The sequence below is a fragment of the Eptesicus fuscus genome, chromosome 6, assembly GCF_027574615.1.
Source record: "Eptesicus fuscus isolate TK198812 chromosome 6, DD_ASM_mEF_20220401, whole genome shotgun sequence".
NCBI lineage: Eukaryota > Metazoa > Chordata > Mammalia > Chiroptera > Vespertilionidae > Eptesicus > Eptesicus fuscus.
Window position 1 is genome coordinate 101,132,067 of NC_072478.1, and position 16,820 is coordinate 101,148,886.

Here is a 16,820-nt window from a genome sequence, read left to right on the forward strand (position 1 = left end):
ATTGATTTTGTGTTTCTACATCCTTTAAGTTCTTAGAGTACTGTGGACATAGCCAGCTTAGGCAAGGAGAGCAAGTGCACTGGGCCTCTAGTTTTCTTATAAATCCTTTTTACTTCTATATTAATTCATTGTTGATTTTTAAAACATGCTACTTGCCATTTTCCATTTCTCTTAAAGCATTATCCATTTTATTTGTTCTTAAATTCCCCCTAGATTAGAATGTATGTATGTATTTTTTATGTAAAACAGTAACATTTATTTCACTCACGAATCTGTAATTTAAGTAGGGTTTGGCACAGTCACCTTTTATTTAAAAAAAATAAAATTTCTATATGATTTTACATAAAAGTTGGGAAGATAGTGCAGAGTAATGTACCCCACACCCAGCAAACCAATACTTATTCAGGCTCCTTTAGTTTTCAGCCTGTCTCTATTTCTGTTTTAGGGTACCATCCAGGATGCCCCATTACATTTAGTCGTCATGGATCCTTATGCTCCTCTTGGCTGTGACCATTTTTTACTTTGTTTTTGATGACCTAGACAGTATTGAGGAGGTCTATGGGGTGATTTTTTAGAATGTCCCTCAATTGGGATCTGTCTGATGTTTTTCACATTATAATGGGGTTTTGAGATTAAGATCATGGATGTAAACTGCTATTTTCATTACATCATATCAAAGACACATACTTTCAACTTGACATTACTTATCACATTGACCTTCATCACCTGGCTGAGGTAGTATGTGTCCTTTTACTATCCCACCGTCTCCTTTCCTTTCATCCTCATAAAGGGAGTCATTATTCGAAGCCCCAAATAAAGGAATGGGCAGTTATGCTCCACCTCCTTGAGGGCAGAAAATCTACATAAACTACTTAGACTTCTTTGGCATGGGAGTTTCTCATCTCCCCACTGATTTATTTATTCAATCATTTATTTATATCACTAAGGACTCATGGACTCATTTATTTTATACTTTGGTTATAATCTAGTTTATTTATTTTGTTGTCCAAATTGTTCCAGCTTTGGCCATTAGAAAGTCTTTCAGTTTGCGCCAAAGTCCTCATAAGCCTTTTTTCTGGGGGGGAGGGGGGGAAGGGGGTGTAGTGGTATTTTTTTTTTTTTTTTTGGTTTGTTTGTTTGTTGAGCATTTTCTTTTTGGCACAACAGATATGCCCCAGCCCCAAGATGCCTTGGTTCCATTTTATTGGAGAATGGCATTAGAAACCACAACCTGGCACTAGGCATGCTCATTGCTACTGCCATGCATTGCTACCGCTACTGCTTCTAGGCCCACTTGCTAACAGAGCAAGGAAATATTTGCTCGCAAACAAACCTATTTTTTTTTTTTTTGCAAATAAACCTATATTTATTTGTATACTAGAGGCCCAGTGCACGAAATTCGTGCACAGGTAGGGTCCCTAGTGGCTGCTGGCTGGCGGCCATAGCCTTCCTTCATTCCGTGCCACCCCCTGGTGGTCAGCGCATGTCATAGCCAGCGATCGAATTTCCTATTGGTTGAACTCCCGAGGGCACACTTTGTATATTACGCTTTTATATCTATAGACGATATCCATCTATATTAAGTGACAGAATCATATTTTAAGCTAAACATTGGTTCATACTGATGTCCCCGACTCTAATCCATTACCACATGTATCCTTATTGCTATCTTCATTGCTTCTCTATAACCACCATTTCCACAGTGATAAACCTGTCCCCACCATCCACCATCCATTGTTCAATTGCAATATACATGCACAGTGATTTCTGAATTGTTAACCTGTACCCCGGTGGGAAACAACTGACCAACTAGAGTATAGTTCTTATGTGCTGTTCCTTTTACTTTTAGTCTTACAGACTCCAAATTTACCTTTTCCTCCATCACTTTCCATGAGGTTGACTCATACAGCCATTACAGTCTGCATTCCATTTTGGGATCTTCCAATTTCCAAAAGATTTTTTAAACCTGCATGCATTAAGGTTCACTTTTTTGTGTTGTAAATTTCTATGGGCTTTGATAAATGCATATCAACCACTTCAATATTCTATAGCATGGCTTCACCATTCTAAGACCCTCCTCTCTCATGCCTCACCTGTTCAATCCTCCACCCCCTCTTCTTCCCCAATCCCTAGCAACCACTGATCTGAATTGCATGAGACTCCATTTAGCTTTGTAAGAAACTGCTGAACTGCCTTCCAAGTGGCTGTACTATTTTACATTTGCATTATTAAACAGCAATAAATGACAGTTCCTGTTACTCTGCTTAATTGCCAGCAATTAATAATGTCAGTTTGTAGTATTTTAGTCATTCTAATAGGTGTGCAGTGGTATCTCATTTAATTTGCATAATCATAATGAAAAATTATGTTGAGAATTTTTCATGTGCTTATTTGCCATCTATATATCTTCTTTGGTGCAGTACTTGTTCAGATATTTTGCCCATTTCTTTCTTTGGGGGCTAGGACAGTTTCTTTTCTTACTGTTGAATTTTGTAAGTTCTCTGTATATTTGGTATGTAAGTTCTTTATCAGATGTGTTTTGCAAAAAATTCCTTCCAGTCGGTGGCTTGTCTTTTTATTCTCCTAAAAGTGCCTTTTGCAAAGCAGAAGTGTTTCATTTTAATACAGTTCAATGTATTATTTTTTCATGCTTTTAGTGTTATATATATATAAAAACACACACAACAAACTCATCCCCAAATCAAAGGTTATGTAGATTTTTCTCTTATGTCTCCTAGAAGTTTTATAGTTTACATTTAAGACTATGATCCACTTGGAATTTAATTTTGTGGAAGAAGTAAGGTTTGTATCTAAATTCAGGGTTTTTTTGTTTTGTTTTGTTTTGTTTTTTTTTTTACATATGAACCTCAAGTTGTCCCAGCATCATTAATTGAAAAGACAATTCTTTTTCCTTTGAATTTTCTTTCCACCTCTGTTAGAAATCAGTTGACTATTTTTGAGTGGGTCTATTGTTGTGATCTCTGTTCTGTCCCATTAGTTTACAGAGCCATTATCCCACCAGTACCATGCTGTCTTGATCACTGCAGGTTTATAGTAAGTCTGAAATTTGATAGTATAATTCTTCCAAGTTTGTTCTTTTTCAGTGTTATATCAGCAGTATTTATTTTGGCATGATTTTTTTTTTTTATTTCTAAATTGTTTCTTGAGTTCTTCACCCCTCCTTTCAAATCCTACTTTTTTTTAATCATCTAATTTCTGAGTTTTTAACATTCAGATTTTATGTTGTTCTTTCATAGTTTATGTGATCTTAAAAGTGTGTAGCTGGTTTTATCTATTCTATTATAGTTTTCATCTGTTTTGTGAGTGCCTTTTTCTTGCATGTTTTCATTGTTTCTATGGAGATTATTATGTTTGTTATTCTTTTTAATTTTCGTTATAAAGGAACTTTGTATGAGCTTCAATCATAATCCTTTTGGTTGCTTTTTTCTTAAATAAAAGAAATTCCCTCTAGTTTTATGAGGGAAGGGTGGGAAAGTGATAGATTTTCTACCTTCAAGAGCTTAGAGTTCCTTCTTGGTTTCTCTTGCAAACTAATGAAAAACATGGCCTTGTATTTTCTAAATTATGAATCTTCTGGTAATTTCTAACACTTTCATCAATACGTTCTCTTTTCATTTCTACTATTTTTCTATTCTGATTAACTACTCCCAGAAGTTCTTCTCAATGCTAGGCCTTCCTTTGAAAAAGAACCTTGTATTTGTTAGTTTGAAGAGTTTATAGGGCCCAGAATACTCCTAGTACTAACAGCCGTTATCACATTGCCATTCCTTTGTCCCATGAACTGGATCTAATCAAACTCCCTCCCAATTTGGCAGCTTCTCTCAGATTGACCACTGTGTTTTACAGTAAGAACATACTGGTAATTGAAGCGATCTGTTCTCAGGGCCTTAAGAATTTCAGTTGCCTTCCCTCTGCTTTTCCCCACACAGATGAGATAACACAATGGTCTTGAAACCATACACTGTTGTCCCCTACCTGCTTATCTTCGGGGTGGGGTGGGGATTTCCTGGGACACTGTCAACTAGTTTTATTGTAGTGCTGTCTGTGTGTCTTTGGGTTTGCTATCCTAGTTACTCAGTATGTTTTTATTTGGGAAGGGGGACTTTCAAATATTAAACCAACTTTGTCTTCCTCAAATAAGCCAAACTTGGTTGTAATACATCATTTTAATGTATCACCAAACTCATTTTGCTAATAACTTTTAAAAATATTTATGAAATAGGTTGGCTTATATTTTTTTCTTGAAATGTCCTTGTTGGGTTTTCTTATAAAAGTTATGTTGTCTAAATGACAAACATCCATTCTTTTTTATAGATTTTACATTAAATTGACATTTATTAATTAAAATATAGGTAGAATTTATTGGTGAAGCTATCTGAGCCTCAATGTTCTTGGTGGAATATTTTAATTAAAGATTTAATTTCTTTACTAGATACAGTACTACACTGAGTGGCCAGATTATTATGATCTCTGAACACATAATAATCTGGCCACTCAGTGCGCATATATATGAGGCCCGGTGCATGAATTCCTGCATGGGTGGGATCCGGCCAGCCTGGCCAGGGGGAGGGGACATGGGCAGTTGGCTGGCCTGCCTGCTGGTCGAACTCCTGGTCAAGGGGACAATTTGCATATTAGCCTTTTATTATATAGCCACTGAGTGGCTAGATTATTATGCGTTCAGAGATCATAATAATCTGGCCACTCAGTGTATATAGACTTTCTATCTCTTCTTCTTTCAGCTCTCAATTTCACTTAATCATTAAATCATTGAAATAAAGCTGTCCAAAATCTGCTCTGATTATCATCTCAATCTTGGTAAAATCCATAGTTATGTCCCACCTTTGATCCCTCATATTGGTAATTTAGTCTTCTTTCTTTTTTGTTTCTGATCAGTCTTGCCAGTTCTTATAATTTTCTTAATTACTTTAAAAAGTTTGACTTTTTAGAGTTTTTCTAATATATATAAATATATGTTTATATTTCATATACTTCTGCTCTGATTTCCTTTCTTCTACTTTGTTTTTTCTCTAGCTTCTTAAGATAGATATGTTCATCAAAATTTTAGCCTTAGTTCTTTTAAAATATATACTATATATAACATATATCATACATGAATAATATAGGTAAAAGGTTATACATTTTCCTCTGAGCATAGCTTTGACTATAATCCACACATTGTGATATATTTTATGTTTATTAACATTCATAAAAATATATCTTAAAATTTATACTGTGATATTCTCTGAGTCAGAGTTTATTTAGAAGTATATTACTCAATTTCCAAATATTTGAAAATTTATATTTATCATTTCTTATTGATTTATTAAATATTTCTGTGGTGGTCACAGAAAAAATTCACATGATTTCAATCCTCTGATATTTGTTGAGACCTGCTTTCTAGACTATAATAATAAAAGGGTAATATGCTAATTAGATCGGACATCATTCTGGACGTCATTCACGAAGATGGGGCCGGAGGGAAGCCTGGGTCCCAGGTGCCTGCCGGCGGAGCAAAGCCCTGTTCCTGAGTGCCTCATGGCAGCAAGAGCAAAGCCCAGGTCCCCGGTGCCAGAGGGAAGCCAGTGCCGGCAGCTGAGGGAAGGAAGGCCTACTCTTTCATGAATTTCGTGCATCAGGCCTCTAGTATTTGATAAAAGTTCCATATGCACTTAAAAAGACTGTTTATTCTTCAGTTGGTTGCTTTTGTCATTATTTCCTTTATGTGTGTTTACTCCTTTATCATTATGAAATATCCCTCTTTATCTCCAATAATGTATCCTGTTTAAAGTCTATTTTATCTATTTATTAATAGAGCCACAACAACCTTCATATATGTCTTTCATGGCATTTTTTTTTAAGAGGCCAGGGCAGTTATCTTATAAAATGACCCACTCTACAGTATTTGTTCCCTCTTAGTTTTATTTAACTTGTTCCTCTATCCCAGTGGTAGGCAAACTGCGGCTTGCAAGCCACGTGTGGCTCGCGAGCCGCGGTTTACCGCTCTGTTGACTAATGAGTTTGCCGACCACTGCTCTATTCTGTCCACTTTCTGGAAACCAGAAGTGAGATTTAGCTAAATTAGGTTTAGGGTAAACATACTTAGCAATAACACTTCATAGGCAGTGCTTTGAATTTTATATTTTGTCATGTCAGGGATATGATCACTCTAGCCTCATAATATTGTTGGATGGATTAAATGAGAAGATGTATGTCAAGTGCCTAAGATGCTATCTGACACATTATAGGTAAAGAGCAGAGTTTTTCAGCCTTAGCACTACTAACATTTTGGGCCAGATAATTCAGTGCAGTGAGCATTGTCCTGTCCATTGTAGGATGTTTAGCAACATTCCTGACCTCTACCCATTATATGCCAATAACATCCTCCAGCTGTAATAACCAAAAATATCTCCAGACAATGTCAAGTGTCCTCTAGGGGTCAAAATCCGTCCCAATTCAGAATCACAGGCATAAAACAAAAAGTGGTATAAAAAAGTATTTGATAAATATTCCATAAGCACTTACTATCATGCCTTGTGCAAGGCTTTGAGATTAAGAGCTGAATGGAACATGAATGCTGACCTCAACATATTCATAGTTTTAGGGAAAGATAATGAGGCAAATGGGAAATTAAAATACGGTGTGGTAAGTGCTGTAACAGGGACAAACATGTGCTATGAGAGGAAGGACACCCAACTCAGTCTGGAGCAGGAATTCATTCACCGAGGAATAGAGAATAGACTTCTGAGTTGAGATCCACAGGACAGAACTGTCTCCCCTTTCCCATTAAGGCTCAAGAGATCAAACCAGTAATGACTGCTGTGAATGAAAATAAACACTCAAGAAATAAATTATCAAAGACCCATATAATTTCCAGTCTGTACTTCAGAGTATGACCAATAAAGATTAATCTACTAGTAAGTATACAGACACAGATAAAGTAAGCCAGGAGTGAGAGCTAGAAATGGCACATCAGCCATCTACTTCTTCAGTTGTTGTATTTTCCCATTCTCTAGCTCTCAGTCTGTGTGGGGTCAGACTGAATAACTGAAACAAGATTAACACCAGTCAGGATAATGTCACACACACTCCTCGTTGACACAGAAAGGCCTTAAATGAGGGTGCCTATCCAGCTGGGCATACTAGTCAGCTGCTTATACTTCCGTTCTTCCTCCTGGCCAAGTGTTTTTTCCGTTTGCTTGCAGTGTAAGTTAGAGACTGGTTAACTGTCCACTAAGCCTGTTTCCTCTAGTTCCTGGGCATATCGCTCAACTATCTTTCCTAACCTCCACTGAGTTCTAGACCAAGGCATCTATGAGTGAAAGCGACATGTCCTCCTTCCGGGTCTCGCCCATGAAAACTTCCCATGTGCAATTCTTCATATTGTTTTCATTACTACGGGCTTGATGCAGACAAACATTGGTACCTTAAAAGGCAAGGTTTAAAGATGGCAGAGCTGAGGAGTGGAGGAAACCCATGTTCCTGAGAATCCCCTTGGAGGAGAGAGGCCCCGCAATGAGGAATGCCCTTCCTGGGCTTGGTATGAATAAGAAGTAAACTTCCACTGAGTTAAGCCATGAGATTTGAAGGTTTATCTAGTACAGCAGCTAGCCTTACCTTCCTAATAAGCCAAAGTGGAGAAAGGGGCAGGTTTACCCTGCAACTGTAACCCCTCTAGCCCCTGGACACGCACAGTATTTCATCCATGATCACCAAGCCAAAGAGGAGTGTGTTGGCCAGAACTCTTCATTGAGATTCCCTTGAGGGAAATGGGTATGTAGGAGGCTATTTGCAGGGCTATTGCTAAAGATCACACTTCATCTAAAGTCTGCAGCACAGAAGTATGAAAGGATGTGGGCTTTGATGTTGGACAGATGTGGCTTTGAATCTTGGCTCCCCCCTGACAATTCTTTGGCTCCATCTCTCTGGGCCTCTGTTTCTTCGTCTGTAAAATGAGGGTAATGACACCTCACAGGAATTTTGTGGGGATAAAATAACAGCATATAAAACACTGGCACAGTTCCTGGCATTTCCAAGGTACTCAATTAGCTCCCTTCTGACAACCATGAAATTAATGAATTGGAAATTTATTTATCCTTCTAATCAGAGGACTAGGGGAGAGCTAGCCTTTTCACTGAGCACTGTATATTTATCCTTCCATAGAAATGTTGAATGTTTCATAGAAAGAAACCAGGTCCAACAAATACTTGTGTGTGTTTTTCCTTGGTCTAAACAAGGAGAAGAACTTAAGCTTTAAGAAACTTAAAAATAAAAACATAAATGGAGGCAACATTCATTACTTTTATAACTATTTTCCCTCATAAGGAAGAAATGTCATATTTCCAGACCACAGCAGCAGAACACACGCTGGCCTTTGACCCAGCAGAAGAGAAAAAAAAATGAGACAATTTACACAACAGAGGGGGAAGTGATGGATTTTGCTGGGTAACACCCCTTCCCATTCCCCTGTTGTCCCAGATGGAAAGATCACAAAGCTAACGAGCTGGTGGCAAGACCTCACCTTTCCCAAGGCCATCTCTGCAGATGAAATTGAAAACAGGTAAATAGGGAACATCCTTCCAGATAAGCTGGCAGAGCAGTGAGCTGCTGCAGCCCCCCTGTACCCGACTACAGGAGAAGGAGGCTGCCATGTCAGGTCAACCAGGATGCGGAGGGAAGCGAGGAAGAGAGCCACCCACCAGCATGACTAAGTGCTCTTGGGGACAATCCCTGCTCAGAGGGCAGAAAGCAAATATCCAGATGTTATGAGCTGCCAGATGTGATTAACTGAAGAAAGGTGAAGCTGCCCACTTAACCATCTGAGCAGCTCCGCTCATCAAAGTGACCCCAGACTTTTCTGCAAAAGCATTAATCAACAAAACAAATGGAGGCTCCATCCATCTCCCATCGTGCCCCTTTCCCTCTCCCCCTCTGATGCAGTCAGAACCGCGGCCTATTTTTAAACCACTGGCAATGTGTTCTGCCGTGGAAACGTGTGGGCTCCCTGACACAGGCTGATGCGCACTCAGAGAGAGACACGGGCTCTCCTCAGGCTTCGCCCACGTGCTGTCCTTCCTCTCCCATGAGAATGGGGCAGAGGGAGTGCAGGCAGGAGGAGAGGGCCTGACTCGGGAGCATACTACCTGTGCAGAGGAGCAGGGGGCATCCGACACTGGTTTCCATGACAGGGAACTAACTTCCTCCCTGAAAGAGAAGGCTGAGGCGGGCCAGAACTAACCCACATACAAATACCAAGAGAGGGTCCAGGCTGAGAAGAAGAAAATCAAACCCAGGTGCCAATTCTAGCATCTTTTAAAGAAAAAGTGTTTATATGAATCTCAGTGTCTCTTTGACATGCATCTAATGTGCTTTAAACATAATAACAAACGTTTTATTAAACATTGGAGACTTTTTTTTTTTTTAGCAAGGTTGCAATGAAGCCAATTTCCAAAAAAAAAAAAAAGATGACTTTTCAAGAAAGGAGGTTGTGCTGTACTTACAATCGCTCCAGCTGCTTCAGATCCTGGAAGGCGCCTCTCTCGATGATGCTGACCTGGTTATCTTCCAGATGCCTAGAACCACAGAGACAGTGAGGGTCAGGGACAAGAAGGGCTCAGGGATCCTCATGCCAGGCACAGGCCATGCAGGCATGGTCATCCCACGACCCCAGGGCCCCATCTGGGATCAGAATGGTGGGACCAGAGTGGTGGGACAAGATAATTCACATCCCAGCTTGGTGTCACGGTAACCAGGGTTTCGCCGCCTGCACACTTCTACCTGACAGATTGGTTTCCATGCCTCTATTTTAAGAATGTTCTCAGCAATTGTCCCCCCAAGCACTGCAGGATGTTGCACAGAAAAGGAAGAGGTAAAAGCTGCTTCTTATAAAAACTACACATATAATCAGCATCTCTTCCCTCGGAGCTCCCTCCCGCACGGATTCAAAAATACTTCACCACAAAGGGCCTTCTCTGCTCACTGTCTCAGGGTCAGCCAGTAGAAAGGGTGAAGCTATTGTTGGACACCTGCCTGTGACGAAGGAAAACCAGCCTGGTGCCAGGAACTCCTTTCCCCGTGCTTCCTGTGCCCATCAGGAGGGTGATGGTTACAAAAGCTAGGGCTCCCAGCCACGGGCTCTGCTGACCTCCAAAGTCTTCCATGCAGGTGATTAAAAAACTAAACACTCTGCTTAAAGTGAATTAGGTTCGTGCATGTGGCATATCCTAAGAATTGAGCTTACAATGAAACATTTGTTTCCCTAATTTAAAAAAATAAATGGCATCTTAAAAGGGATTAGCTGGATGGTTGGGAAGGGAAGCAATGAAACTACATAGTTTCCATCCAGGGCTGGTGGCTGAACGGGACCGAGTGGAGATGGAAGTGAGCTTCTCTGGAGGGTGGAGTTTAGGAAGGGCCATGGCAGGAGGAAGGCAGAGCAGCCTGCAGAGGCTTAGCTCTCCATTCAGACGGATTCCTTCCATGACAGCTTCCACCTCTGACACCTCTGAGATGTTTCATAATCACCCCCAAGCCCCAAACTTCTTAGGGTTCACACTTGGGTCTTTATGTTTATTTTCAAGTCCATCTATGAGTAAGGACCAGGAGGGTTCATCATCATACTCCCAGACCTCACATTTGCCTGGACAGCAGCCACTTAATAAAGGCTTATTGAATGGATGAAAAACTAAAGAGGACTTAGGGCCACAGCACATACTGATTTTATATCAAGAAAAAGGCTAGTCTAGGCCACATGAAGTTTCTCGCTTAGACTCTCAGAGTGAAGGGGGTATTTTGGAATCAGGATATTTCTCTCTCTCTCTCTCTCTCTCTCTCTCTCTCTCTCTCTCTCTCTCTACACACACACACACACACACACACACACACACACACACACACACCCACACACACAACACAAACACACACACAGAAACTCCTTTTGAGAACTCAGCTGTACCATGTCCAAATATCAACTGGCCAGAACTGAGTATGGGTCAGGCAAGGCAAAAATGCTCCCCACTTTGCCACAGTCCTCATCCATTCTGATTCATACATTTATGTTACTTCTGGCCTCTGATAGGCTCCCCACTTTATATGGACACAATGAAGCAGAGAGATTAAGAGACTTGTCCAGGGAGAAATTATTTGTATAAAGTCGCACAGCTAGTTCGGGTGGACTCTTAACTCCCACTCTAGTGTGCTTGCCAGATTTGATTTAGATTTCCTTTCCTGCCTTCTTACCCGCTGAGGGTAATGCCATTGGGCTATCTAGTCAACCTCTCCAAGACTCACTCTCTTCATTTGTAAAACAGGAAAAAGAAAGTTAAAAACATCTCATAAGCGAGGCGTGGCTGGTACGGCTCAGTTGGTTGGAGTGTCATCCTGTATATCGAAAGGTCGTGGGGGTTTGATTCTTGGTCAGGGCACATACCCAGGTTGCGGGTTAGGTCCCCGGTTGGGCTGCCTACCAGAGGCAACAGATCAATGTTTCTCTCTCACATCAATGTTTTTCTTTCTCTTGCTTCCTCTCCCTTCTTCTCTCCCTAAAATCAATAAAAGCATATCCTTGAGTGAGGATTTTTTTAAAAATCTCATAAATGAAAATAAAAATGGAGCAAAGTATATAAATTATCTAGCCCAGGATCTCGAGTATAATTAGATATTTAATAAATGTTATTTTCCTTTCCTTCTCTTCCTTTTCCACCTCGCCATATGGCAACGAGGGCCTTGGAATGCTAATAGACGCACGCTAGCACATTTTGCTAAACAGGGAACCAGTTCAATATTAGTGACGGGTGGTTTGTTCAGCTGGGTTTTTACCATCAATCAATCCATCACGTGGCTTGTTGTCATTACTTCCCAATTATAACAAGGAGCAACATAGGGAGACTGAGTGTCACAGACCCACTGGGTTTTGAAGGAGTCAAACTCCAAGCTCCTATGATGAATCTCTTAGTTCTGTACTAATTAATCTAACACTGCCAGCCTCTTATAGAAAGAGAGGTAGAAAAATGCAAATACATCTGTGTAGATAGCTGCCCCTTCCTACTTTGCTGAGGCCCCGGAAGGCTAACTTTTATCAGCTTCATCACATCAGAAACTTTCTCGACTCTGGCTTCCTGTTGGGTTCAGCCAGCTGCAGTCCCCAGCAGGAGATAGGAGGGTAGAAGGATACTGAGTGAGGTTAGGAGATTTATTCCCAGGTTGACTTCATCTCTCTACCCAAGACCACAGGTCCTATCAGGCCATCTCTACCTTTGCTAGGGTAACCACTTCATCTCACTGCTCCTTGAGGCCTAGAGACCTGTTGCCGCTAGCCTCAAGGAACTATACCATCTCTTCCTTCCCACACCTTGGCAAACAATTCCTTATTCACTCCCCTCATTTGTCCTGTGTGAGCATCATCTCTTTCCTGCTGGGATTCTGACTGATAGGGTACCTAGGGCCCCTTCTAGATCCACTTCCTACATCTACCAGAGTCCAGCCTAATACGGCACTTAAGGGCTCAATGAATAATCAATATTTCATGAATCACTGAATCAATGAGCTGTGAACCGTCCACCCTCACTTCTAGGCTGAGATCCAGTTTGGGAGCTTGTGCTAAAGCCAATGATATCACTCTCATGTCACTGACCAGATAGGGGGTCAGGGGGCCCAGGAAGAGCTGGAACGTCCATGGCTCCAGTCTGTTCTTAGTTAGGAGGACACAGACTGTGTTCATTTGCAGCACTGTAATTTTTTTTTTGTTTTAACATTGGATCAGAATCGGATATCACCCCATGGGATGATGGCTGGGTGGAGTTTGGCTCTTTATTAGCCCCATTTGGGAGAAAGCTGTTTTCCACATTGTGGTCATAGCAGAGTTCTTGCAACAGACTACTGAGAAAGGGAACTAACTGATAGCACAGCAGAGTCCTTTTCCTGCTCCTACCCCATGGGAGAAAGAATTGTGAAGGGCAATTCTTACATCTTCTCTTTGAATGCACTTTATTTGGGAAAACTGCCTTTGGATGAGGCCGAAGTCCCCCAATCTCTGTTTTATCTGCTTTTGCCCATTCCCAGCACCATGGTAACCCATTCTGCTAGGAAATGGGTGGCCCGATCAAATTATTCAAGACCATCAAGTCTTTTCTGGCTTCATGATAAACTGTAAATAAGAAACAGATACAGGGAAGATACCAAGGTGGGGTGAACGCTTTTCAAAAAAAGATAGTTGGTTAGGTTACTCCACTAAACAGCAAAGATTAAGGAAAAATATCGTTTGTATGTCTGGGTATTTTATTGGTGTTTGCCGGAGAGCACTTCCACTATCCCACCTGCCTGATTCTTGTAGAGCAATAATGGGCCACTTGAATGGGACTGCCTTTGAATTGATGAGATAATGAAACATATTATATTGATAGAGTCTATAATGTGGGGGAAGGGAGAGGGTTTTGGCATCGCTTATCAAAATAAGATTGTACCCATTAACTAAAAACAAAATAAGAAGAATGTGCCAATAAACTACAGTCAAAGGAATGATGTAGACCATGCGGAGGATATTAACACGATCTTATGTGATTATTTTAAACTTTCTATTTGCAGAGAGAAGATATGGAAATTGGAATTTTTATTAGTCTTTCTGATGTAATGGTAAAATCAAAGGGTTATTTTTGACTTTGTTAGAAAATGAAGCAGTAGGTGAAATTTCTGACTTGTATGAAAGGAAATCTTTCACAGATGCTGGGGGGTTAGAAATGGGAAAAAAAAATGAGAGAAGCTAAATGTCTGTTCTTTAAGCAGCAAAATGACCTGGAACCACATTGTTTACTGCCTATATCTCCTCAATGAAAACACCCTAACATTGAGCCCTGGAATTCCTTCATTCCTGTCCCAGTCTCAATTCTGAGCACATACACTTGTCAGAGCTGCCAGTCATCTGACAGACATATGACTGCTTAGAGCAAAAGACAGATATGGCAGGGGCTGGGGTCTTCCCTCCAAGGAGGGCGAGCAGGCAGTGTGCTGGCCGAAGACTGGGGGACACGCCGAGGGGAGAGCATCTGATGGCTGGAGGCCCCGCATTCGGATCCCAGTGTTCGCACACACTGGTGCTCAGGGAAACTCAGGAACCAGCTTGCTCATCAGTGGTGCATTTACAAAACAGGTGGACTATTGGTTTTCTAAACTCCCTATAATGCAAGTGGCACTGCATGGAGGTTAGAAAGCACACATCCGGGGTTCTGATTCCTCCTCCCTTCGTTACCTGCTATGTGGAGTTGGGACCACTTAACCTATCTGAGCCTCTGTTTCCTCTGGACATGTAGGGGTTAATAACTACATAACAGAGTTTGGTCTGTGGAAGGTACCACATATATCTTGGTTTATCATCATCATTACCATTATTAATTCTCAATCAGGAAAACATCTGTGTTTTCCGATGGTCTTAGGTGACCCTGCTAGCGGTTCTCAATCTGTGGGTCGCGACCCACACGTTGAGAACCACTGCTGTAGAGCCTAAGACCATCGGAAAACACAGATATTTACATTACGATTCATTAACAGTAGCAAAATTACAGTTATGAAGTAGCAACGGAAATAATTTTATGGTTGGGGGTCACCACAACATGAGGAACTGTATTAAAGGGTCACGGCATTAGAAAGGTTGAGAACCACTGGGTTAGAGTGTCAGCCTATGGACCATAGGGTCACAGGTTCAATTCCTGGTCAAGGGCATGTACCTTGGTTGCAGGCTCAATCCCTGGCCCTGGTCAGGGCATGTGTGGGAGGCAGCTCAGACTTAGAGATGAGGGATCACTATTTAGAAATGAGACCTCATATTCCTTGCTCCCCCATTTTGCAAATGCCCATCTCACATTCTGCTACCTGTCTGCACAGCTGGGTGTTCAGCAAGGGCTCTGACCCTGTCTGGCTTCCTCCCCTCTCTCCCCTCCCCTCCCCTCCCCTCCCCTCCCCTCCCCTCCCATCCCCTCTCCATTAAACAAAAAGATAAATAACTTTTGTCCTGATTTCTCTTTTAATGCATATGCTGGAGAAGAAATTATCATCTCTTTGGAAGGGAAGAATGGTTAGTCAGTCTGATATTGCTGTCATCCTAGAAGCTGGGCATGTTGACTTATTCATGTATGGCCTGCTGTTTTCCCTGTAACTGGACGGACTTCTTCAATTGGTCTAGCCCAGGCAGCAGTGTGGAGACACAGAGTGAGCTACCTGTGAAAACCTGGTACCTAATGAAGGGTTTTGTGCCACAGAATGGCAAATTCCTGTTGCCCAGTACTAGGGGGTATCATGTTAGGGCAATGGAACCCTTTCATAAGGCTGAAGAGCTAAAAATAAAAATGTGCTGGAGAGTAATGTGCTACTTACAAGACTCGAAGGTTCTTGAGTCCAGCAAAGTCCATCTTGGTGATCCTAGTGATATTATTTCTGTCCAGGTCACTGAAATGGAGAGAAAATTTGGGTAAGATTTTTTCAGGTTACATTTATAGTCTATTCAACCCAGACTGGCTTGGACTGGAGGGATGTTGCTTGTCAAGAAGAAGGCAATTCCAATGATTAATGATATCCCCTGAGCATGCCCAACTAACCTTAAGGGTATTGTATGGAATAAGCTATCCATTATGTCTGTAGCAGAGTTTGTTATATGTAGCTGCCTGGCTTCTGTTGCCCCTTCATCAGGTCAGAAATTTTTCTTTGGAAGCTCCCCACCCCCAACTCACAGATCACGTCATAAAAGTGGGGCTGAACCTTCGTCTCAGCTCCAAGGATAAGCTCCTCACCAGGCCAGGATTATATGCATCTTTGCCCCCTCTGACCACAGTCATTGTTTGAGGAATGCATACATGACTCAAATTCCCAGTGGGCTCTTCTGTACTGGGGCTGCTAAGCTATTCAGCGCTGCCAGCAGCCATCTTTCCCATGAAGACAGAGCTTTCCAGAGTTAGGAGATAAAACGACTGATTTCTGGTGCTATCCTACGAGGCACTGGAGCCACACATGCCTGAAGCCGGACACCTCTGTATTTGGAGCTTACGTGGAGCCACTCTATCCCATCCCTCTTACATTTTGACTTACAGTAGTTTGAGTTAAATTTGCCATCATCTGAAACCAGAAGAATCTTGATTGACTTTGATACCTAGCCAGGTACTTTTCTATTTCCCTCCTAGTTTGAGGACTTCCCAAGGGCAAAGACCGTATCTCATTTAACACCATAGCCCAATAAGGTAGATTGTGTGCTTGTCACAGAGTTAAGGTAACTTCGCTAAATTCCTACATTAGGTAACTATAGCTACATGGATTACTCCTGCCTTTGTAGGCTTAAGATCCTAAAAATGGTCCCAAAGAGAAGGATTTATCATAGGAGAACTGAAAGCATTATGGTGGCTTTTTTGGAGAGAAGGGAGTACCATGAGGGTAGGAAACTAGAATTAGGGAAAAACAAAGTCGAGAATAAACCTATATAAATGTGTTCACTAAAACTATATCAGAAGACTGGACACAAAAAAGGACCATAAATAATGTTCTAATTCTTAACAATGAATGCTGAACAATGAATTCCTATTTTCCATGCCTTCCTTATGAGAAACTTTCCGGGGCTTTGGCCAAGTTAGAGCGTCAACAAGGTACTTGTAAACTATCTTGCTCTGCTTTCCTCCAGAACATTCAGCTAAAAAGACATTTTCCCGTAATGGGTTCCTATCTACGTGTTCTCCATAGTAGTGCCCCCTTTTCCCAGCATCACTTTCTGCAGTTTCAGTGGCCCATGGTTAACTGCGATAAGAAAATATTAAATGGAAAATTCC

The 16,820-nt window shown here is 41.3% G+C and overlaps 1 protein-coding gene across 1 annotated transcript in view; it reads right to left on the bottom strand.

Moving 5' to 3' along the window:
- SLIT3 (slit guidance ligand 3) overlaps nt 1-16,820 on the bottom strand; it is a 526,414-nt gene that overhangs the window by 468,118 nt on the left and 41,476 nt on the right. The window contains exons 2-3 of the mRNA XM_008147633.3: nt 15,385-15,456; nt 9,522-9,593 (exon numbers count right to left, since the gene is read on the bottom strand). Of these exons, the coding sequence (XP_008145855.2) occupies nt 9,522-9,593; nt 15,385-15,456 (144 nt within the window). The remainder of the gene's footprint in view (nt 1-9,521; nt 9,594-15,384; nt 15,457-16,820) is intronic.